At 38.1% G+C, this 25,266-nt stretch overlaps 1 protein-coding gene across 4 annotated transcripts in view; it reads left to right on the top strand.

The window, feature by feature from the left end:
• The window catches only part of ZFHX2 (zinc finger homeobox 2), a 70,735-nt gene that overhangs the window by 20,266 nt on the left and 25,203 nt on the right, over positions 1-25,266 (top strand). For 2 of the 4 annotated variants that reach the window (XM_063454884.1, XM_063454883.1), the window contains exons 2-6: positions 16,101-16,204; positions 18,137-20,260; positions 20,619-21,175; positions 21,841-22,048; positions 24,831-24,902. In XM_063454884.1, coding sequence (XP_063310954.1) covers positions 18,178-20,260; positions 20,619-21,175; positions 21,841-22,048; positions 24,831-24,902 — 2,920 coding nt within the window. In that variant the 5' untranslated portion in view covers positions 16,101-16,204; positions 18,137-18,177. The remainder of the gene's footprint in view (positions 1-16,100; positions 16,205-18,136; positions 20,261-20,618; positions 21,176-21,840; positions 22,049-24,830; positions 24,903-25,266) is intronic. The other 2 variants (XM_063454882.1, XM_063454881.1) reach the window with 1 other exon arrangement.

Here is a 25,266-nt window from a genome sequence, read left to right as displayed (position 1 = left end):
CTGTAATCTCATGTATTACTCCACTACATTAACCACAGGGACCATGGCGGCTAATTCTAGTCACCATAACAGCCTGCTGGAGTGGTAGCAAAAGTCATTGCTAAGCAATTGTGCTTGTCATTTCATGCAGCACAGTTGAATTTTGTTTTACAGTTATATAAATCTTCATGCCATCTGGAAATCAAATTGGTGTGGCTAACATCATCAGTGTGCTCATTTCTGTATTTGGTCTTTACCTTTTTTAGCCCAAGCTGGTAAAACAAACTATTTTCTAAGGTCTGGTCAGACAAACCTATATAAAAAAAATAAAAAATAAAAAAATAAAAATAAAATTATATATATATATATATATATATATATATATATATATATATGACCTGTGTTCTATATCATTTTTCCCCTTACCAAACACCAGTATTCCTTCACAATTACCTATGTTTCCTTTTCTGACAGGCCATATTACTCAAATCTGAGTCCATCTGGTTTTATAGCTTTTATGCTGTTAATTGTTTACAGATTTTTCTTTAAAAAAAAAAATAGAAATTATACACAAAGGTTCCCACAATATGGAAGCTATATATCCGCATAAAGTGTATTTTTAAAATATTGTCTCTCGTACTAACAGTTAAAATTGCATTTGTAGCCAACTTTAGAGGCATTTGAACCAAACCAAGTCAACACAAATGACACTGTCAACATTGATTTCCAAACAACCTCTGTACTTGCAGAAAAATGCAAAAGATATGTTTTCCTTTGTCATATTATTCTTTATATGTGAAATGTTTTAGTCTTTCATATTATTATGATTATCCCCCAGTTTATTAGTTTACCATTATTTTCCGTATAAGTTTGAATTTATTTAGAAATAAAAAGACAATAGTTTTGCGATAAATTGCTTTAAAATGATTTTTATCTGATCCTTGGGTCTTTTTCCAAATGTTCATTCACATACTTATAAAGTATATGTTCTTCTCTAGAGGATAATACATCATCTGTAACTAGTGTCTGATCTGCAATATTAGCAGTGCAAATTACAATGATTATGACCTCTTGAGGGAAACTTCTGTAGCGCCAAACCTAAAATATCCACACAACAAATTTTGTACCTTATTTCTATATGCATCCTTATATCACCCTTCAGAATCATGGTAGGAATTGATTGCAGTGGGAAGGAGCCACCTGCAACATCCATGTCCTGCAATTTCTTAAACCTTTCTTGACAAAAATAGCAAATCCATTTGTATTGTGACAGTCCTGGCAAGTCATCTGTCATAAAGGAAATAAAAACACACCTTCATTGCACTTCACTTTTTTTTTTTATAAAGGATTTTTGTTGCATTAGCTACACAATTGTTCCAATTCCTTATTCTCCATCTCTTGACTCAAGGCTCATCTATCTCATTTTTGTCCTAAACATTTGACTGAGACATCCCTCATAAATGTCATTAATGACTTGCTGACAGCAAAGCTTAAGCGCCTCATCTACCTACTTCCCTCTGCTCTTGTCTTCATTCAGAGCATTTGATAATCTTCTCTTACCTACTTCTGAGTCTTTATTTATATAGTTTTAATCTAGTTCCATTAACTACACTATCTCTTCCTCATTTTCTTCTCTCCTTCCACTACCCCTTCATGTTTGATACTACACAACTCCGTTTTGGGTCATCTCTTCTCATCCATGTATTGCATTTTCTCATGGTTACATTTTCTATTCTGCGGGCTTCAGTACATTTTTGTGATAATGACCCTCAAATCTCTCTCTCTCTACTGTGCCATATTGCCACTTTGAAAAATCCCACCCTGGAAGTCTTAATACCATCTTAAACATAGCATCTTTAACATTGATCTGCTGTCCTCTTCTACGCATTAGGCTGGCTAGGCGTGTGTATAGTGTGGAGATTAAAGAGAGGCAGAAGGATAGTGAGCAACATTTGTAATTAATGGACTTTTTATCATTGGCTCCAACTAATACCCTCCATGGAATATTTATTTTATTATTTCCCAAGCAGTTGTATACTGTAGGCCTAAACTGCAAAACTATGTGCTTCCCTATCCTCACATTTATATGAAAAGATGATAGAAGTGTTTTGTTCCCTGGTTGGCACAATTGGCTTGACCTGTGAAACAGTGCCAATGCTTTGGATAGTCTCAACATGGTAAAATCAAGGAATTTCATTTCCTGGCAATGCTCTCTTCTGATCCAGATTTTCAAGAATGAATCATAGTGTCTATGAACAGTCTGTGGCTTGTGAGCCCAAATGCTCTGAATATCATATTTTTTCAAGAAGTCATCCGGTTGCTGTTTAAATATCTGGGCAGACTCTAATAAAACCACCTCTTCAGGACGATATTTCCACATCCTTGTTTCCCTTGCCTTAGACTTAAAATTCTTTCTTCCAACCTAGTTTCCTTTCTATAGTCCTGTTTATGAATCAATGTCCAGACAATTATTTGTATTTGGCCCGAATATATTTGTATAATGCTATCATATCCCCTCAGTGCAGTTTTTCTAAACTAAATACATTTAAATGTTTGCCAATCTTCATAACTAAAATCTTTCATTCCCCTTATTAAAGGAACACTATAGGGTCAGGAACACAAACATGCATTCCTGACCCTATAGTGTTAAAAACACAATCTAGCCATCCTGACCCCCCATTGCCTACCTAAATATAGTACAATCTTACTTGTATTCAAGTCTGCAACTGCTGCCTCTGTGCATGCATGACCTGTCTGCATGCCTGACATCATCAGAAGTGATTATGTTAGCTAATCACAATGTTTTCCCATAAGATTGGCTGAGACTGCCAAGGAGGCAGATCAGGGACAGAGGCAGCTCAAGTCAAACACAGCCCTGGCCAATCAGCATCTCTTCATAGAGATACATTGAATCATTGCATCTCTATAAGGAAAATTCAGTGTCTGCTTGCAGAGGGTGGAGATACTGAATGGCAGTGACACTGGTCCAGAAAGCACCTCTAGTAGCCATCTGAGGAGTGGCCAGTGGAATTATCCCTAGCCTAGGCTGTAATATAAACACTGCATTTTCTCTGAGAAGACAGTGTTTACTGCAAAAAGCAGTAGAAGGGAATGATTCTACTCACCAGAACAAATACAATAAGCTGTAGTTGTTCTGGTGGCTATAGTATCCCTCTAATTTTGTAGCCCACCTCTGCACTTTTTCCAGTGCCATAATGTCTTTTTTTTAGAACAGGCACTGAAGATTGTACTGCATAATCAAGTTGTGGTCTCACCACTGATTTAAAAAGAGGCAATATTTTCATCCTAAGAATATATGCCCCTTTTTATGCATGACAATACCTTACTGGTCCAAATGTGATTGGCTTTGCAACATTGTTGCCTTGCTTATTGTCTATAACTATACCCAAATCCTTCTAATGTGTTATTGTCCCTAACTGTCATTGACTACCATTTAGGGTGTAAGTTGTCCATCTGCAACAAATTAATATCCTGCTCACATTGTATTACTTTACCTAGTCATGTGTCATCTGTCTGTTATATAGTATGTTGTTAATATAAATATACTGTTATCGATAAAGGACTTCACCCAGTATATTGAGTAATCACTTAAAATAACGAACATCTTTTAAACGAAAATGGGCTTTTACATTTTTTATTTTTTTATTAATAATAAAATGTTATAATGTAGCTTCTATCTGTATTATATTGTAATGTATAATTTTATGTCTTGCTCTTTGAGCGAAACCATCTTTAATTCCTGTTTGGTATGAAACCATACTTGAAAACGAGAGATATCTCAACGTATCCTTTCTGGTAAAAAATGTATACATTTTTCCTATCCAGGCAAACACTATGCAGGTAATCAAGATCTAGTGTATGGGACCTTAAAGTTTGGCTTGGTCTTAGCAGATAAGCAGTGCTTCTGACCATAAGTCAGAGCAAGTTCCACAGAGCAAGAGTTATTAAATATATGTGCTACAAAGAGATATTAACTATTTGGTATTTATTTCAAAATAATACACAATAAAACTAACATGACACGTAATATTTTTTTTCAAGTAATAATAAAAATTGGTGACAGCAGTAAATGATGTAGGCTCCTCACTTAGTGTTTTCTAAAGCTGGGACAGAAATGCAAACATAATTATATTTATGTTTTCTTGATGCTGCCAAAACGTTATGTGAAATGTATAGTACACAAACAGCAGTGAGGTAGTCCAGAGTCATAGTGAAGATATTAATTGACTAATACTAAACACAGTTTGGTATTAGTGTTGACCACAAACAGCTGGTGGTGGTCAATCCCAGATTATAGGTGGAAAGGGATAGCATTGAGCACTTCGACCTTACAATGTTACACTTGTAACATGGTCAAGCAGGTAGAGGATCTAGATGTCAATCTGCCTGGTCTGTCAGGGCTGCTCCAGGCTTTGACCAACAATGTGAGTGAGGGGTAGGCCTGGGGATAGAATTGAATGTCATATCAAACCCTCTCTCCACTCAACTTGCATGCTGCTTGCTAAGAAACCTGGAGCATCCTTAACAGATCAGACAGAGGAGCAGTTGGATAACATAAATATGAGGGAGTGAAGGGATAAGGGGGAGACACAAGAGGGTTAAAAAAGAGACATAAACATAGATGGATGGGTATGGAGAGACATATAAAGGGGAGAGGCTGTTAAGAGAGAATAGGTAATTGGGGTATGAAGAGACATGCAGAGGAGTAAGGATAGGCCCAAAATTGAGTGAGGGCGTAATGAGGGGCACAAAGTGGGTGATGGGTAACAAGAGATGCACAAGAGAATAACAGGGGTCAGGAAAGACTTAAAAGGGGTAAGAGACATGGGTTGGAATGACAATTTAATAAAAACATTTCTGGTAAGAGACAGACTCTTTTGCCTTAAGAGCCAAATTGCCTAGTTATGACTAACTGAACAGCCAGAGTTAAAATTTAGTATTATTTCCTTTAATTAAAAAGCAAGTGTTTACAAACAGTCAAATGTGGCTTTTTGATGGCTATTCATGAATTATTTATAGACGGGCAAAGATCTACAGAGGGAATATAGAAAGTTTAATGCATAAATGTATTGATCGTATAGAAAGTATAGAAATGTTATAGTAAGAAGACCAAATCTAAAGAAAGAGCCTATAGATAGAAAGGAGAAAATACAAAGGGAAATGTGTGGAAACACATAGAGAGGGAGATTTAATATAAATAGTGTAATATAAGGCGCTATAAAGAGTGCATCTAACACTATTATGAATAAGTATTTGGACTTTTGCATGATGTGGGACGTGCAGCTTATTTCCTATTGTGACAGGTCTATGACCCAAGATATCCAGAATGTATTCTCCTCCTCTGTTTTGAATTGAGGGAATGGAGAACAATGTTTGTTCAATTATGGGTTCTCTTCCAGATGCATCCAGTGCATCAATTTGACTAAAGCTCTAGTAATAACAAGCATTTTCCTGTCTAGATGATGAAGGTTCAAAGATATGGCTAACAATTTTTTGGGTTATCAAAAGGATATAACTAGTTAAAATTGTTTTGTGCTTGCTTGGTCTGATATTGTTCAAGTGTGTGTTTAAAAATATACAACCCATAAAATAAAAAAAATAGCAACATATTAAAAATTAGAGTGGGGTTACATTTTTTTAAATTCTTTATAAACATTTACGCTGTTCAGTGCTTTACACATCAGGCATTGCAATATCATTTTAATCTTTGTACCCTCCTATGTATGTGCAGAAGGCTTTCCTCCATGCAAAGTGGCCTGTACAACCTCTGGTATTTGTAAATTAACAATTTGACTCATTATACTTACAGACTGCTTGAACATGTTTTTTTGTGTGAAAAGTTAAGCGTGCACCTAGATCTGTCCAAACTAGTGCAAGTTGAGTGCTTGCTGATAGAATTTCCGTGGCTCTTTGCAATTAGAGAGAAAGTTTAAATTTGTATGTTGGTAAAAAGAATTGCATGTTTTGTATGTGTTTGCAAGACACATAATATTTTCCAATTTTTGTCCAGTATTCCTTTCTGTATAGATACCCCTCAGACTCTGTCTGCAATGAATATTTAGTCCTATTTAAAGTGTATCTCCCACCTGGAACAAATGTTAAATTAATCACCATGGCACTAAGCTAGCATTTTTAAATGGTTCAGCAGTTTTTCAGATATTTTTGTCATCCTCTTTTAAATTGGCTTATCATAGTCTCCTTTATAAATGTTTGTAGCATTTTTGTAACTGATGCAAAGAAAAGGAAATATGATGTTTAGTAAGGTACCCAAAATATCTATAATGAGTTTCACAGCAAGTAGGCTGAAATTTATTATTAAAATATATTAAAAAAAACTGGTAATATATTTTCAAAAAAACATAAAAAATTAAAAAAAAAAAAAAAAATATATATATATATATATATATATATATATATATATATATATTCTGCTGATTTATGTATTTATTACCCATGGAGGGATTACATAAATGTAACTACTTACTTGCTTATAGGACCAGAATTATTAATGATAAATAAGCTATAAAATTCCTCACACTTCTTGGTCCCCTCAGTCAATCCCACAGCCTTACAAAGCAAACAAAATAAAGAAGGGCAAATCTAATGCTGCCATTGGTAAGAAGAAAGTACAAATGCAATTTCCCTTTTTACATGGCTAATCAAAAATCGGTAACATGCATACAAATCATATTAAGATGGAAAGATCAAATAATAATACAGAGTAAATGTAAGTGACAAACTAGTAAACTTTAACCATCACTTCAAGGTCATTGCATCTGAACTTGTTAAGAGCACCCAAGGCATCTCCTGCCAGTACTTCCCAATTGGCTCTAATCTATGCAAAGAAAGCCCTATGTATGAGCAGAGAAGCTTTGTCATAAGGAGGCTCTGGTTACGGGAGAGGTATCTCACACTTAGTAGTGGGTGTCTGCTGATTCGCTTTATCCTGATCTCTGAGGTCTATCGCAGTTGTTGGAAGAAAATAATTTTTGGCTTAACTTGGTCTCCAGACAGTTCACCTGATGTAAATTATTCCACTAGGCCCCCTTATATATAAAATGATCTGGCCGGAATGACCTTTATATGAATGTAAAAGAACTCTGGAAAATGTCTCAAAGGTCCAAAGTTCATGGAATATCATACATGGCTTCTCATTGGAAAGTCTACATTTCTTACAACAATGTATTTTAGGACAGGAATCCTTCTTCAAACATAGTATTAGAAGTATATCTCAGTACAGGAGGCAGGTCTCAAGGAAAAAATATAGATTTAAATATAAGGTCTACATTTTTGTAAGAAAGGATAGAAGGTCCATTTTATGTTGCTCACTATGGATAAAGACTGTTTTTGTAGCTTCAGGTTGATAAATAAGGTTTCCCAGTCCAGGCCCTATGCAGCAATCCCAGTATTTTGGAAAAGAATGATGTAGCGTTTGAGTCCCAGGTTTCATGAGCCCAGGGGATGAATGCTGTCCATATTTTATATGGTGAGAATATGGAAATCTTCCTGGCTTTGAATAATGTGTTAACCACTCATCCTCATAACTCTTCGTCTTCCAAGGTTTTTTTAATCTCCAAGACAACCGACATAGTTTTGCATTAATAAGTGCATTACTGGTCCATGGAAGAGGAGAATAATGGCACAAAATATATCTCGAGGGGCTTCCTGTAGCATCCACAGGAAAAGAGGAACTAATTCTTCTACCTCTGCCATTACTGCTATTACTGTTACTTCTGGAACCTGTACTTCCATATTTTCTTCAGCACAAAGACAAGCAGTGGAAGATACTATAATGTTTGTTTGTTAATAAGCCACACTGAATATGCAAGACAAAGGCTTTTCTTGCATTTCTTCGTATCTCTTGTTTGATGAGTCATTGTCAAATTATGCAATATCCTACAGAGATATACCTTCTTTATTGTGAAGGCCCTTACTATAAAAGCATTTGAACTTGACCTTCTGCTGATACTTGAACATGTTCGCACATTATTTGATATACCTGGCTAGTTGCCCCCTCCTTATTCTTTGCACCATTTATTCTGAAATATATATGTGTTTCTCCATTGCTTGTGTTTTTAAACATTGGCTCTTGTAGAGTATTCTGAACACTTCAAATCTACTTATGTTTTTTATTTTTTGGTACTTTTTCGAAAAGGCTTCTGGTATGTGGTATAGTCATATGCACTACTTAAAACGCTTGGATATTACATATTCACAAGCTTTAGACGCTTTAGCACTATTGTGAATTGCAAAACAATATTTCGGCTTTTGTTTTGCAGTATGTGCTTTATTCCTCAGTATATCATATAAATATAAAATAAATAGCTAAATCATAGAACATGTTCAGCAAATAATAAATGTTATAGACTCCTCTAAATTCATGTGGCATCAGCCAAAATTATGCTTTTATGCAAATATAACTTTGGTTGATTATCTATTAAAATTGAGTATTTATCGAGTGTCATAACATTAAGCATCATTTAAATGAATATCATATGCTTATTTACAGTGTGTGTAAAAAAAATAAAATAAAATACGGTACTTGACCAACATTTTTATTTTCAGCACTATAGCACCTTTTAGAAGCTACAAATAAATTTAATAAAATTAGGCAATGAACCAAGTCATTTTAGAACAAAAAAAGCACACAAGCAGGGGAGCATATTATAGTAATGCTTTAGGAACAACAAATGTAACTGTATGGGTTCTTGCAATTAGCTATAAATCCAAGCAATATGCATCCATTGTGTTGTGCACCACCATTATACCCTCCCACATAGCGTTATATTGAGTACTAATTACTAACTCCCACTTAACTTCATGTATCTGGACTGTGTATTGAATATTTATTGTAAAATGGCATCTGAGCTTAATATGCCTACTCTGAGATGTTCAATTCATGATGGCCACTTCTACCAAAAAAAAAATACCAAAACATAAATTCTTGCATGGGTTAGATGAGAGAAACGGAACAAGAGCATGGTCAGCAGTCATAATCTCCTCCTTAAAATCCCAGTTCTAAATGCCTGTCTTACATACAACCTAGCATTTTCATTCATTGAAATAAACTCCATGAATAACATTTGCACAAGTGAATAGAAGATGCTGCTAGCTTTCATTTACTAGGCGTGTGTTATTTATGGACTTACTTCAATAGATGAAGATGCTGGATCACGACTGCAACCAGCATAATACTTTTCAATGCTTATCATATGCACACACGGCCACTAAATCTTCATAGGAATACATTACAGACAAATGTACTGGGGGGGTGGTATATATTTAAAACATCACAGAAATTTTAAAAAAAAATTGGAAATTTCATTGTAAATGGTGTGCATCTCATAAGCAGCAGAGAAATTTCACAACTTCACCATAGCTTCGTTAATTGAACCTTTCTCATTTAGCAGAGCCAAATAGATTAATGTGGTCCAGTACAGCCTAATTTTGAAAACCCATAGAAATATTTTGGCCAAAAATGGGGAAAGGAATTCCCTCAATTATATTGTTTCAGACAGGGAGGTTAAACTTAAGATTGGGAAGGAGCTTCAGTTTGTAGTGTACATAAAGACTGTTTTGATATTTCACTGAACATCCAACCTAGCTAAACATTATTATAAGATAACGTATGAACTACTTTGGCTTGTGTCATTTCTCTGACGCTTGACAAAAAAGACAGAGCTAAGGAAAAGGTTCTGTCTATGGAGGATCTTGTGGGATCCTCCATGGACCTCTATGTTGTACTCCTGTGTATGCATGAAAGCACAGCACTGACATCGGGTCCTGGCAGATGAAACGCCAGGAGCTTAAGACGGCCATCAGGAAAACGGCAGCGGCCGCAAGGGACAGGTTCACTTTAACTCACCTTTCACTGCACCACACAGCCACCTCAATTCAAGCAGCAAAGTCACCATCTGGGGACATTACATAATATACAAGTAAACAAAAAGTTGTAGCGCTACATATAAGTGTAAGCCAATAAATAAAGATACTTGACCTAATATGGTACAGTGGTGCTAGTAGATATCGACAGCATTGCCTAAAAAAGAAATAAAACTCCAATAGTATAAAACCAATATAAAAAATGAGAAATAGAAACACTGTGCAGAACCACTCACATTTTCCTGAGCTATAAACCTAGCTCAGGAATGAAACGCCAATAGGTCTGTTTAGCACATTACATAATATGCTAACATCCCAAAAGGTAACAGAGCCGCTTTAACCCCCTTGCAATAAAATTCTGCACCCAGAGCAGTACCCATACCTGGTACTCTGTAATTATCTCAAAATATAGTGCATTAAAGTACACTGTCACAATTTATATAATTGGAGGTACTATTTCTCTCTCAGTATTAGAAGGGACTTGGGGCTAACAATAACATTGTGCTAAAATAGAAATCTGCTGTCTCTAATGAATTTATTAGGAAGAAGGTGGCATTTCCACTTAAAGGGGCACTATAGTTTCAAGAACACAAATGTATATTCCTGACACTATAGCTCTAAAACCACTGTTGAGTAGTCGGCCCTCCTTACCTCTTGTTAGAAAGGTAATTGACTCGCCTATTTCCAGTGTCCTGTGGGGCTCATTGTGACTGAATAGGCAGTGTTACATTAAAAAACGTGCAAGGACAAGCTATACTCACCAGAACAACTACATTAGGCTGTAGTTCTGGTGACTATAGTTTCCCTTTAAGTTTGTAGGGTTCGCACTGTAATGTAGACCAGGTGACTTTGAGACCTTCTTATCCGCTATTGCTGTTAGGGCTCCATTGCTTACATTATACTGCCTTGTTATGTCTCTTTCTATGCTCCAAGAAGCGCCCTGGTCTCTGAAAGGTGTCGGCTAAGCGGTTCTCAGCATGTGTGCTGCTCTTCAAAGCACCGGGAGCGATCACAGATGATACAGCTCGCAGACCGGCCTAGTCAGAGGTGGCCGCCAATTCTTCTTGGTGGTCCACTTTACCAGACACGCGCACTCCGGTTGACATTACTTTTAGGGAAAAGGGGGTGTGACCTATTGGGATAGTGCCTGACATGAGGGAGTCTGCCTTCCTCCCTCATACATATTTGCCAATTGCCCAATCCGAGCTCAATTAATTGTGTTTCCCTAGTTCTACACCAGTGTTCTTTGCTTGTTATGTGACTTTTCTGCCTGACTCTCCGCTTATGAACCTGTACTGACCTTTTGCTATTCTGACTACGTCTCTGCTGTGCCAATACTAATACTTCACGTTGGTCTTGTATTTGCTTCCTAATACTGCATTCTGAGTTTCTACTACAATTTCTTAACTATTGCTGTGTAACCCATCCATCTCATTGCACAAGGGAAGCGTTTCCCAATAGGTGTTCCGCGGAACCCTAGGGTTCCGCAAGAACACAAATGGGGTTCTGCCAAAATGTCGGGAAACAAAATGGCTGCCGCGATAATTTAGGCAGGCGGCGAGGGAGCTGAGCAGTGGGGATGTCCATGATGTTGATATACTATGTCAAAGGGTTCCACAGGAAAAAATAATTGGGAACCCCTGCACTAGGGAATAAAGGCTAAAGTAAAAATGTATGTAATGTGAGTCTCTGCTAAACTGTTAGTTTAATTTTATGGTAGGGGGATTTGTTCACCATACCTAATTTTTTGATTCTTTTCTTTGGTGTTAGCCTGCACTGATAGATAGATAGATAGATAGATAGATAGATCACTGTGTCTGGGTAGAAAATACAATATAATGAGCTATTTTTTGCCGTGCATTAGTAGTAGCACCTACAGGCAGAGTCATTAAATCTGGCAAGTGGAAAAAGAAAAACATTCTTATTGGAGGTCTTGTATTTATCATATCATTTTTGTAGTTTGCAAGGCCTTATGCCATCATAACCTTTTAAACTTATTGTTTATATACACACACACACACACACACATACATATATTTCATCTTCCCCTTTAAAAAAAAAGTAGGTGGGCACAATATAATAGATCTGTGCATTAAATATATTCTGCATTACTATGTTATATGAAAGAAGTATAGAAAATGACTAATGCTTGAAAGCTAATGATGTGAGAGTAAAACAATCCAGAAAGGAGGATGTTGGAATCAGTAATGAGACTGGACCAGTGATAGAGCATGATATAACTAGGCATAAATAAAAGACAGCGATATGCACTTACAATGCTTTGCTGGGTCACGTTTCTGTATAGTTACACAGAACCAGAATTTCTCTACATGCAATGAATCAATATTGTGATAATACTCATATGGGAGCTTAAATATTTCCTAGAATTTATTATGGAAAAGGTCAAACCTAATATTTTAAAACCTTGTGATGGCAGATAAAAATTGTCCTATCTGAATTTTATCATTTTACTTTAATATTATTAGAAACATACATGCAATTTCTACAGTGATTTCGAATTTCTCTTCTGTATTATCCTTTACTATTTCCGGTATCTTGGGATACTAATGAAGGGTTAACTTGTGCAAGCAGTGAATTATATTATCCACATAAGCCCAATTCAATGTAAATGCACAGCAGCTGTCTTCTTAGCCTTTCATACATTGTCTTATCTGGCTATCATATATGTACACACAAACACCTCTAAAACACCATTTAAACAAGGCACAATTCATGTATATGCACAGTAAGGCAATTTCTATTTTTTTTTTTTTTTTTTTACACTGAACAAAAATATACTTTAACATTCTTATCTACATACTAAGAAATCTGTGAGTGCTTTGTTTATATTAACAATTTTTCATGGATCTACAAAATATTCAGCAGCAGTGTGCAATGATTATATGTGATACTCAGTTTAGAAAATCATTAGTTCAGCTGAACCAATGGCAGAAGGTTTCACCAGGTGATGATACACCACTCTGATGAAAAACTGATTGCAACATAAAATTAGGTTCTGGCCAGCAATGTGCTGCTAAGATATTCAGCCAGTAATCACAATTCACACAATGGTAGAGGAAGGGTTACTGCTCACCCCTCACTCTTTATGTCCTGTAACGCAAAAATCTGTATTTGCCTAACATAATCCTACATTGAAACCTAAGAGATGAATCAGCCCACATATTTTTCAATCTCATACTCATGGCAAAATTATTTCTGTATCACAAAGCAGTTACTGATATCTTTTCTTTTTATCCCTCTCTCATCTTCTCTCTGTTCTCTTTGTCTCTCTGCGATCTTCTGCATTCTCTCCGCCCCCAACCATCTCTCGATTCTCTCTCACTCTGCTTTTGTCTTCCTTGGCCTCCTTCCTTTTGCCTCAAGTCTCTCTCTTTTTCATATGGCTTTCTATCTCCCCATCCATCCCACCCAGTCTCTCTGATTTTTCCTGTCTGATTTCCTTCTCGTACACTTCCAATTTTTCTATTGCGCCTGTCATCTTGCGTTTGTGACTAGCGATCCTATCTCCTGTACCTTTATTACAGCAGTCATTCTGATTTTAATTATTTTGCTCTCACACATATTTTGCTGCAAGAAAAAACACGAATACGCTACAAGATTTCCAATTTCCACAAGGTTTCCATCAGGATTATGTCATTTTAATTATGTTAACCAGTTGTTCCATTTTACATTGTTTTTATGATGGCAGTCAACAAGTTCATCTATGGATGCTACTCAGAGTTCAACCACTCTCTTGATTGGAAGTGGTTAATTATTTCTCTGTAGCACAGGATAGTCAGTGCTGTTCAGACTTCTGCATCAATGAATGGGTTAACTAGTAAAAAGCTGTTACACATCTGTTGGTGACTATAAATGGGGTTAATTTGTGCTCTGCTGTTCCATCTGGCAAGGTAGTCTGCCTCTCTCGGTACGGGGTTAATTAACTCTCTGCAGGTCTTAGGTACAGAATTATTCTTTTTTTTGTTGTTGTTTTTTTTTGTGTGCAAATTTTGAAGGCTTTTATAGGACGCAGTATGCTTGTGCAAGAACATACAAATAGTCGTAGATATAAATATACTGCATACACAATGAAATAAGAATTGTAACATTTCATGAAATACAATGTGTGCACAGTGTGATAATAAACCATGGATAGCACCTTGTTCTAAATTGACACGTGTAATAAAAGGCATTTATACACTGGTTGGGAACAATGCACAGAGACGATGATACTCTCCCTGCTTGTAGCTGCCATACTATGCCTGTATATATCAGGAGATCATATTTTTGTCTAGAGACAGTGTGTCGACACCTCACTCTCTTAACACACCGTTAGAAAGTAATTGCATTGATTTTTCCATCCTTCTTCACCTCCCCCTCTCTGCTGTCTTTCTGGACATCCTTGTGCTTCTCCCCAGATATAATCCAACAATCGCCTTTCCCTTCTCTCTTCTGTCTCTCTTTCTATCCTGATGCTTTGAAATTGTATTTTTTGTATTTTACCTACACTCTTCTGTTTCTGTTTCAACTGTCTCAGCACATTCATTGCTGTCTCATTTTATTGCCTTCGGATATTGTGTGTTGTCTCTGCAATCCCTTTGCTATCACCTACAGACCTTCTGATGTCCCTCTTGATATCATTACTTTTTGGTGTTTTGTCTTTGTTCTCCCCCTGGGTGTTCTACAGATCTCTTCTGTCTTTCCTTTTGTCTTCATTTTTGTTCCTCCTGGCTAGCCTCTTTCATGTCTATACTGTGTTTCTTGCATCTATACTGCACATCAACACATCCTCATGGGGCTTATACACGCTAGACGTGCCATGATTAGTCTGTGATGCATTCTGAGATGTATGTTCTGCTTTACAGAACAGATTATACGTTGGCTAAACAATAATTAGACCATATTAACAGAAGAATAGAATCTTTCATCTTTAGCCCTAGTGGTCAGTAGCTCTGCATTCATATACGGTCTTCATTTTAGATGTCCATGAAAGATAGAAGGAAGAAATGTCATCTTCTGCTCCATATATATAATGGGGGATGGTTCTGAACATAATTACCAATGACAAGGCAGTCCTAGTATACTGCAACAATGCATAACTGATATACTTCCCACTTCTCATCTATAGTGTACGCCACAAATATGTCCAGCCAGTAGTATATACCAGTATACTGCCATTTAATAAATGAAAAGCTGCTGTGTAAATGTTTCATTTCATCTGGATCACGTGAACAATGTCTTATCAGTCCTGTGAGAGTGGGTACTATTATTATATAGTAACCAGTCTAGTAAAATGGAAGATATAAACATACAATTGGCTGCTTTGAATGTTTTAAGTTTTGTTGACATGCCTGTTTTGAGGGTTTCTGTTTCTATTTTTGGATCCAAACTGTGTGGGCCACAAATAGTTTGCACTTGGATTTTACTTTACAAGCTGAATATCACCGTGCCAGATAGTAATGCTCTTTGATGGGCTGGTTAGGAAATGAATAGCTTCATTTGGGCTGATCTTCATTGCGTTAGTTGGTAGTAATGTTAATTAGCATGGTGCTGGAGGAGCGTTAACTGTTAACTATTATTGTTTTGGGTTTTACTGTGAAGGCTGGACTATTTCTTGTTTGTTGTGTTGTCACATTTTTCACATCTATGCTGGTTGGTTGTGGGCTTGTTGGTAAGTACGTTTTTTTTCTAGTATTGATTAGTGACTGCTGTGCTTATTGGATGGTTTTATTGGCTTGTTATCAGAGCATTGTCTTGTTTTAGCTGTATTGGCAGGCTATCCCCATGATAGCAGATTATTGATGTATTATGTAGTTTCTGCCTTGTTAGGTAATTATAGCTTTAATGGATGGTTTACATTGTCCTAACTGATTATGGTTGTTTTTGTTGGCTCTGTCTGTATCGGCATGCTTTTCCAGTGATAAATGTTTATTGTGGTGATTTCTGTGTTGGCTGATTATCACCAAGCTGCCTGTTTTGCTTGCTGAATCATGTGAAAAACAAAACAGTAATGACCTGTTAGAGCCACATTAACAAATTGATAACATAAATGAATTGTCTGATTGCATTGGTTATTCACGGCCCACTTTTTGTAATATGAGTTGTTTCTGGATATCCCACTGGTGGTTATGGGCTACCATTGTTTTTCCATATTGTCAGACTATCACTGACTTCTGTATAGGCACATAGGTCTATAAAAGTTGTTATTTGATTTATAGGTTTAATTAAACAGGAGAAGTCCTAAGACTTGGAGAACTATTAAGAGCAAATGAGAAGGTATCTATCAGATTGTGGAACAAACATGGAATCCTGGGGGATGCAGGTTAGTATTGATGTAGAAATATCATTTTGAAGAGTCATGTCTCCTATTTTATCTAAAACGAAGGGCAATTCTAGAGCATCTTGAGGCCTTATGTAGTGTTTTTGGCCTTCATGTCAGTAGTAAGTGCCATTCATTGTTTAGTGTTTGGTTTTACCTTAATGAGTATTGCATTTGAGGACCAAGTTGCCTATAGGGAACATTAAGTATATGCATTGGTTGTTGATAATATAATTCACCACTATGTAGTATGATTAAGAATTAGAATTTACACAGCACTTTATGGGCAGTTGTAAATTTATATATTTCTACCTGTGATTATGTGAACTGCTATGCTCTATAGGGGGAGGGGGAGAGGTTTGAGCAATTCTGTATAATAATCATTTGAGATAGATATGACATAGCAGCATAGCACTTTTACCAAGTGTGTTATCCTGTGTCATCAGTGCTAATGTCATGGTTGCTTGAAATTTCAGTGTGGGATTGTGGTAGTTGCAGTCATTCCTTAACATGGTGTTGGTTAATTATAAATATATTGGTTTGAATTTTTTTGTAGTGACAGAGCATGGATGAATAAATGTATGTATCTTTTTTGTAGGCCATTAATGATTGCATTGTAAAATATTATGTTAATGGAGTCCAGCTTACAGTTTGCTTATTGCTGTACCTATTTATCATTGACGCATTATCTAGTTGTCAGAGAATGGCTTTCCTATCACTGTGTGGGCTGCTTTTGTCTGTATACAGTACTTATAATGTGTATGTTGGTTTAGTGTGTTAACACTGTATTGCCTGGAAAACAGCATGCTGTCTTTTTCTTATCATATAGGTCTTGCGTCAGTGCTTGGTTCTCACCAAGATGTCTGACACTGCTTATATTGTTTTGTTTACATTATATTACCCTGTCAGTACTGTGCATGCTGTATGGTATGATAACATAAATATATCTCTTTGGTTTTGTCTGTGTAATCTGAGTACCGTCCAGCCAGAATTATTATCACTGTGCAGGTAAGCTGCTTTTGCAAGGCTTGCTCTTGGGTTATAGGCCAAGTGCACTTTCTAAGCAATTAGGGAGGCTTTCAATAGTGACAAGAGTTGTAAATTGCAATACTCCTGAATGTGATTGGCTACAGTCACACTTCTCTGAGGATGGCAGCTTAGCCTGGCACTGTGATTGTGCAGGGATGAATTGTGATTTAAGCTGCAATAAGTGGAGCCCTACTCTCTTTTCCATCCTTCGAGTATAGCACCCCCTTTCTTGCACCATTACTTCACCCACACCCTCCTCCACCCCCTCGCTCCCAAGCTTTAGAATGAAATGCTTTAGTTAATAATTTCCATACTCATTAACATGCTAATGTGCTCAGGCTCACAGCTCTTTAATCACCTCAACATCAGACTCTGTGGGGAGCAGAGTTATAAGGACTCCAGGGAGGGGGGAGGAGAGAGACCAGCAGAGCACAAGTTAACCCATTATTTACATCAGATCAAAACGGAGCACTAACAAATCATTTTAATGGGATAGAGACCAGGCTGGAAACCGTTAACAAATTCCGGATATTAAAGACTAGCAGGACACTAACATAACATTTCACTGATCGAACAGCAGAGCACCAGTTAATCTCATAATTACCAGGAACACGTAGCCTAGCTATTAACCCTAAATCTATTCAGTGACAGAGAGAGAGAGAATTAGTTAGACCAGCATAGTAATGATTAATAATTCTAAATCGTGCAGTACTTAACACCTTACTTACCATAGAAGTATATTGAAAAATAAAAATAAGTACTTTATGCCAAGACTTCCTGGGTCCTGTTTTGCCACTTTCCTGTATGACAGACACACAGAATGTTAATTATTGCATTCCTCTTGCTAAAATATTATTTGATTGTTTTTTTCTCTTACAATATGTTTTTTTTTTCTTTTTTTGTTAGGGCCACGTCTGAGATGACTCTTGCATATTCAATGTACAGCCATGGATGCTGGTGAATGCTTCCTCGCCTCTTCCGGGCAGGATGAGAGGAGCCCCTGGCCTCTGGACCTCAATTTATCCCTTTGCCCGTCAGCCACCAAAGATACCCGACTCCTGCCCCCCTCTCCCTCTCCTGATTCCTCTTCCTCTGCTTCCACCACTGGAGGGGGCTACAGTGCTGTTAGCCCATCATCCTCTGTCCTGCAACCATCCCTACTGGCATCTCTCAGCCCTCTTAACCCCACCTATCTGCCAAAGCTCCTACCTCCTACAGAGTCAAACTGTAAAGAGGAAAAGGAAGATGAGGGCGAGGCATTTCTGGGGCATGTCCTTTTCTCCAGCGACGGATCTGTCTACCTCCTGAAAGGAGAGGGGGAAGAGGAGGGAGCTCTTCCTTCCTCAGACTCACCACGGGACTCCCCTAATAGCACAGTGTTGCCCCATCCTCCACTCACCTCGTTCCGTCTCACCGCCACCTACCAAGGCTTTCGCTCTAACCAAATATCCCGACATACCTCAGCCAAGGCAGCCGACCTTACCCACACGGTGCCTGGCACCTCGCCCAGTAACCAAGACCAACCCAAAGAAAAAGAGGCGGGGGGGAGAAGAGGGGAAGAAGGTAAAAAACACATATCAATTGGGGAGTCCCATAGGACACAGAGAGTGGATGGCGTGTGGATTTGTCTCCCATGCCAGCTAACCTTTCAAAATGGAGGCAGCCTAGGTAGGCATGCCTTACATTTTCATGAGCTGGACCATCCTTATCAAGATAAGCTGGCAGGGGGAGAGACTTCGGGTATTGTACACAGCTCTAGCGGGCAACTCTTCCTTAGCCTATTAGAACCAAAAAAAAGCCACAACGTGTTAGAACCTGGCCAGGAGCCAGAGAATGTGGTACAGAATATTACGCTTTTAGATGTGATTCAAACTCTGCCAGAACAACCAGGAACATCAAATGATGTAACTTCCAAAAAGAATTGCAAGGACACCAAAAGTCAAGACACTTGTAATCCAGAAAGTAAATCTCAACTCTCCCAGGGCCTGGTGCCCAATACACCCTTAAAATCTAACAGTTGTGAGTCCACTGGAACACACCACTCAACTGAAGCCAAAGATTCAATACCCCACATAAATGAAAAAATTGATGGAACCACATGGTGCCCAAGAGTAAAAGAGGCACAGGGTGAAGGTGGTGAAGAAGAGGAAGAGGATGAAGGAGAGTGTCCTCTCCCAACCTCTCAGCCTTCCGACATCACTGAACAGCTACTCACAAACCAAAGCTTTTACGCTCAAATGATGACCAGTAGCTTTCCACAGATTGGATCGCTACATGGCATTGACAAGCGAGGAGACCAAACCGAGGCAGACCGAGGGCCACAAGCCCATGATGACTGTGCCCCAACCTCAGGCCCTCAACCATTCCAAAGTCTTTCTCTACAGGGCCAATTATCACTTCTCCATTCCCGCAACTCCTGCAAAACACTGAAATGCCCTAAATGCAACTGGCATTACAAATACCAACAGACATTGGATGTGCATATGAAGGAAAAGCACCCAGAGAGCCACAGTCACTGTTCCTATTGCCATAGCGGCCAGCAGCATCCACGCTTAGCCAGGGGTGAGAGCTACAACTGTGGCTATAAACCATATCGCTGTGAAGCCTGCAATTATTCTACCACAACTAAGGGGAACCTCACCATACACATGCAGTCTGACAAACACCTGGCAAACTTGCAGGGCTACCAAGGGTCAGGGACCAGTTCCAACTCATCTGCTCCTCCTATGACAGCACCATCAGTCAATATTGGACAGGTAGAGGGTGATCAGACTTCACCGCCTGATCGGCACATCAAGCAGAAGGCATCATGGCACTGCAAGGTTTGCAACTATGAAACCAACATCTCCAGAAACCTCCGCATTCACATGACCAGTGAGAAGCACATGCAGAATGTCCTGTTGCTCCACCAGGGGTTGGGAATGGGGCAGGACACCTTTTCCTTTTATGGAGGTCCAATTGCGCCTGAACAAAACCTAGAGCACCCATTGCTTTTTAACCCCATGACCTTCAACCCATCTGGAAGCCAAGGTGAGGATAGATACTGCTAAAGGAGTGGGCTGAAAAACTTCCAAGTTACATTATGTATGGAATAGATCTAGGTTAATAGATCTAGGTTATGGGCAGAGGAAATTAACTTCCATTACATGAGTTTCTTGAATAGCTTTAATATGAAAATGGAAATAGATTTTTGTTTTATAGTGCATAGCAATATTTTTTGGGATGTAGGAATCACCTAGTTGTCTGGACAAAAACTTGATATTCTGCGTAGAACAACAAAATTGAAATGTTAGTAATATTATGGTGATATCTACAGGATTCTAACTTATTTGCCTTTTACCATAACTAATTCTAATTTTTCTTTTTAAACTCTTGCTTTTTGTTACAGCATGCAACCTTCTCACTCAAGATACCTCTTCAGGTTCCCAGGTAACAAATCTGGGATCCTCCAGCACTTCATTGTCCACGCCTACACCACTCCAGGACTCCGCATTGTCTGTGCTGGAAGAGGAGCCATCCTCTGGTGTTTTCCGTTGCCTGGTGTGCCGCTGTTTTACCACAGATAGTCTGGAGGGACTGATCTCTCATGCCAGTAGAGGCCGTTCTCTTCCTGAGAGGGAATGGAGGGAGGTGAGAGGAGACTTGCATTGCTGCCGACTCTGCTCCTACAGCACCCAACTAAAAGCCAACTTCCAACTACACCTCAAGACTGACAAACATGCTCAGAAGTACCAGCTGGCTGCCCACATGCGAGAAGGGGGAGCAGCACTGGCCGCTGCCCAAGCTTCGGCAGCAGAGCTACCAATCAGTGGCTACAGCCAAGCATCATCATTTCCCCCACTGCATATTCGATGTAACCTGTGTGGATTTGAGAGCAACAGTAGAGAAAAGATGCAACTGCATGTGCAGGGAGGGAGCCATGAAGAGACTTTGCGAGTTTATAAGGTAATAAAAGAGACCTTAGTTGGGAGAGACAATGGGTAATAGCAATGACCAACATTACATTGTGATGTTGTTTATATATGTTCAGATTTCCTTATTTCAAGAAAGGGTACATATACTTCAAATATGGAACTGTAGTAATCTTTTTTATGTGAAGTTGATAATTTATTTTATCGTTTAATACTGATTGCTACAATTCAGGCAGGTAGTGGTTCTGAATGATGCACACTCTTGCTTGTTGACCCTCTGATTGTCTTTTGAATGAGTTAGAGGTCCAATACCCGGCTGTACGGTTGAAGCCATGTTTTGAAGATACATTTTTATAGTACATTAGAGGCCAGCTACCGACATTCTGGTCACATAGTGGTCGCCTTTCAGTCTGCTGTAGTTGCTGCAGTACACACTGTATATGTTTCGTTCTGGGTGAAGCTCTGCATAAGACGCTGGTAATGTTAAGAAATTCCCTACTTCAGCACATGCGTATCTTCATGGAAATACTATTAAACTAACCAGGATCAGATATAATTTATTAAATAAAGGTGTTTTTTTTTTATTTTTTTTTATTTTTTTTTATATATAGAATTTTACACCCCTATTTGGCATCTACTTTGTGTCATTACCACTAAGTTATCTTTTTCATGTTATCTTCTGTACATGTCTTTTTGTAGTTCTTGCAGTCCATTGAAGGTGGTGCTGGAAGTGATACATGCTTCCGCTGTGCCCCATGTGAAAGCAGTGTTGGTTCTCGCCTCGCCATGATGTCACATCTGCGCTCAGCAAATCACCATCAGAACCTTGCACAGTGGAGGCTGACTCATGGAGAAGTCATGCTAGAGGGAATTATCAGTATCTGCAGAAACCCCCCAAAGGAGCCTGGTAATTTCCTCCAAATAATTTACATTTAGTTATCCCTGAATTATTTTAACTAGTTTAAACCTGTAATCTCTCAAATCTCACCATACTATTGTATCATTAATGTCTCCACACTGTCTATATTCAATAACATGTAGTAACAGGAACTGCACTCATGTTTTATCCAGAATCTTTTTGTTAATAAAGGTTGCTCTGGATGGAAGGGGTTGCACAAATTACCCAAATTCCCCAAAGGAGTCTTAGTAAAATGTTAGAAAAGTCTAGGCACTTAGAGTTCAGTGTTAAGGCAGGCTTTTAATGGAACATAGAAGCACATGACAATGTTTCAGTCACACGATGTGACCGTTGTCAAGTTAAAGGTCACATTATGTTATCAAAACGTTGTCATGTGATTCCATTAAAGCCTGCCTTGTTACTGACCTTCAAGTGCCTGGACTTTTATAACGTTCCACACGATCTGTAGTTAGGAAAAATTATTTATTTATAAAATATTTTACCGGGGAGGATACATCAAGATTTCTCTCATTTTCAAGAATGTCCAGGACGAATGCTAACACGTCAAACAGCATTTTATTATATAGCATTATAACATGGTGTGATTCCAAACCACTCTATAGTAGGTGAAGACCCTAAGGTAGGAGCTCTACACAAGAGTCCTCATTATATCCTACAATGACCATAAACAAAAACACTACACATAATAACCAGGGCATCCTTACTGCAAGTAGTCGTAATAAACACTGAACCACTGATATCTATATATATATCCCATTTTAAAGCCTCCTTCCTTTTTTTTGCATTAGGATTTTTTCCCATTATATCTCTCTTGCACTCTATCTCACTTGCTACCCCTCCTTCCTCTCTGGCTTCCTGCCCATCTCCTGATCAATATTTTATGATTTTGGCGGCTGTTGAATGGTGTTAAAGAACTTTAACACTTTAATTAGCTGAAACGGGAATAAATTCCCCACAACTGTCAATTTTCAGTATAATCGTTTATCTGGTGACACTGTGCCTGTCCCCTCACGCAGTACTCCGTCTCCCTGACTGCCTTCGTCATTCATGCTGCTTGTTCTTACTGTTTCTCTGAATATCTGTCCTTTGTCAGGCCCTGTGAGTGTGATTCTAAATGGTTATCCTAGTGTCTAGCTGACCTTGAAATTGCTTCTAGTACCTGCAAATGCCTGGCTGTCTGCATGTGCAGTTTGTGTTAAACTGTGTAGTTCATGCATATAATAAAGACGTGTGATCTGGCAATAGCAGGTCCTTGATGCATGCATGCATGCTTGCATGCCATCTTGCATACCTTTTATTTCTTTGTGCTTGTAGGAATGCAAGTGTTGATATGTTGGCGTAGCCATTTTCTGAAAATATGTTTTTCTGACAGTATCTTAGTCCAATTCATCAAGCTAGTCCAACAGTAAACAAGGGGATAATATATTTGTTGTATCACAACTTGTTGCTTAGTATCAAAAATCAATATAAAACAGTTCTGTCCCAAAAAAAATGTTTTTACTGGCTTTTATTTGACTAGTATATAATTGATTAGTGCTGTTAAATGTCAATGTATTGTTGAGTATAACAGCCCTATATAATATGGTTGTGATATATGTGTTTACATGTTGACAATTCTTGCTAATCCGTAAGGACAAACCATCTTGGTCCCATTTTTCTGATGGTGACCATTGTCTGTCCACGGTCTCTTCCTCGCCCTGTTAGACTATTCTACTACCTCTAAATTTGAAGAAATCCCTAAATTACACTAACATATTACGGTAACTAATTAATACATTTATCTCCCTATTGCAGTTCATTACTATTTTACCTTTTATGTAATTACACCACCAAACCTTTACACCAAGAACTTGTGTGAACTGAGCCTTCATCAACTCATATTCCTTAATGCCACCTTGTTTTGACTACCCAATTTGCAGCATTGCTGAATATGCTAATCCTTTGAAACAAAATAAATAATATTAATAATAATAATTAGTTGTATCTAGTCATAAGATATTGGTATTTACACTTCAGAGCATTTTGTCAAGTAACAGGAGCCTAGTGTATTGGAGCACAAAAGCCCTTGGACGCTGTTATATTTCCATGCAAGTCACACATTATTAAAAAGAAAAGTGTGTTTATGCATGTTTTAAATGTATGGTATGTTACAGTTACATCTTTTTAATCTTAGTATAATCATTTAGTTATAAAGCTCTGAAAAATTCCACAGGGACAGCTGTACTAAAGGAACACTAAAGGGTCAGAAACACAAACATGTATTCCTGACCCTATAGTGTTTAACCCACCATTTAGGTGGCTTGCCGCCCCCTTTGCCCTCCTATAAAAGTTTAAAACTCACCTTGTTTCCAGCACCACTGGGAAAAGCATTGGATTGGCTAAAAATCGGCACAGGGCGGGGCCAAATGCCATTTTAGCCAATCAGGACCTCCTCATAGAGATGCATTGAATCAATGCATCTCTATGAGGAAAATTCAGCATCTCCATGCAGAGCGTGGGGATGCTGAACGTCAGGGCTGCTTTTTCGGCAGCACTGACCCAGGAAGCACCTCTAGTGGCCATCTAAGGAGTGGCCACTTGGAGGTGTCCCTAGAGGCAATGTAAACACTGCCTTTTCTCTGAAAAGGAAAGGTTTACATTAAAAAAGCCTGAAGGGAACTATTATACTCACCAAAACAACTACATTAAGCTGTTGTTGTTCTGGTGACTATAGTGTTCCTTTTAAGTAAAGGGTATTGCAAAAATAAATATACATGTTTTTTGATTTCAGCTAAAGTACAAACGTCCCCAGAATCCGTTTCAAACCAAGAAGCTGATGAGGAGAGCACTGATGTAGCTCAAGGTGAGACTGAATAATTTGGTTCTACAGTTACATATAATGCTTTGTCCATTGTCCATAGACCTTGTTACTAGTTTCTATAGTGTTATATGACTCATTCCGTATTCTATAAGAACTGTTTTCTCTTGGTGACTCCATTCATGGTCAAATTATTTATTTCACATTCACTATTGATGTATAGCGAGTTTGTGGTATGTAAGAACAATCCCTTTGGAATATACTAGTGTATATGTATATATACAAAAATAATGCCCCTTTACCTAGATTCCTGTCGCTAATATCCACAGTTTTTCCATTTAACATCATGGTCATTTTTTGTGTCTTCTGTTAACTGTGCTCCTGCCTTTCTAACATGTGTCCAGTATGT

The sequence above is a fragment of the Pelobates fuscus genome, chromosome 5 (assembly GCF_036172605.1).
Source record: "Pelobates fuscus isolate aPelFus1 chromosome 5, aPelFus1.pri, whole genome shotgun sequence".
Classification (NCBI taxonomy): domain Eukaryota; kingdom Metazoa; phylum Chordata; class Amphibia; order Anura; family Pelobatidae; genus Pelobates; species Pelobates fuscus.
This window is presented reverse-complemented; position numbering and strand designations above follow the sequence as displayed.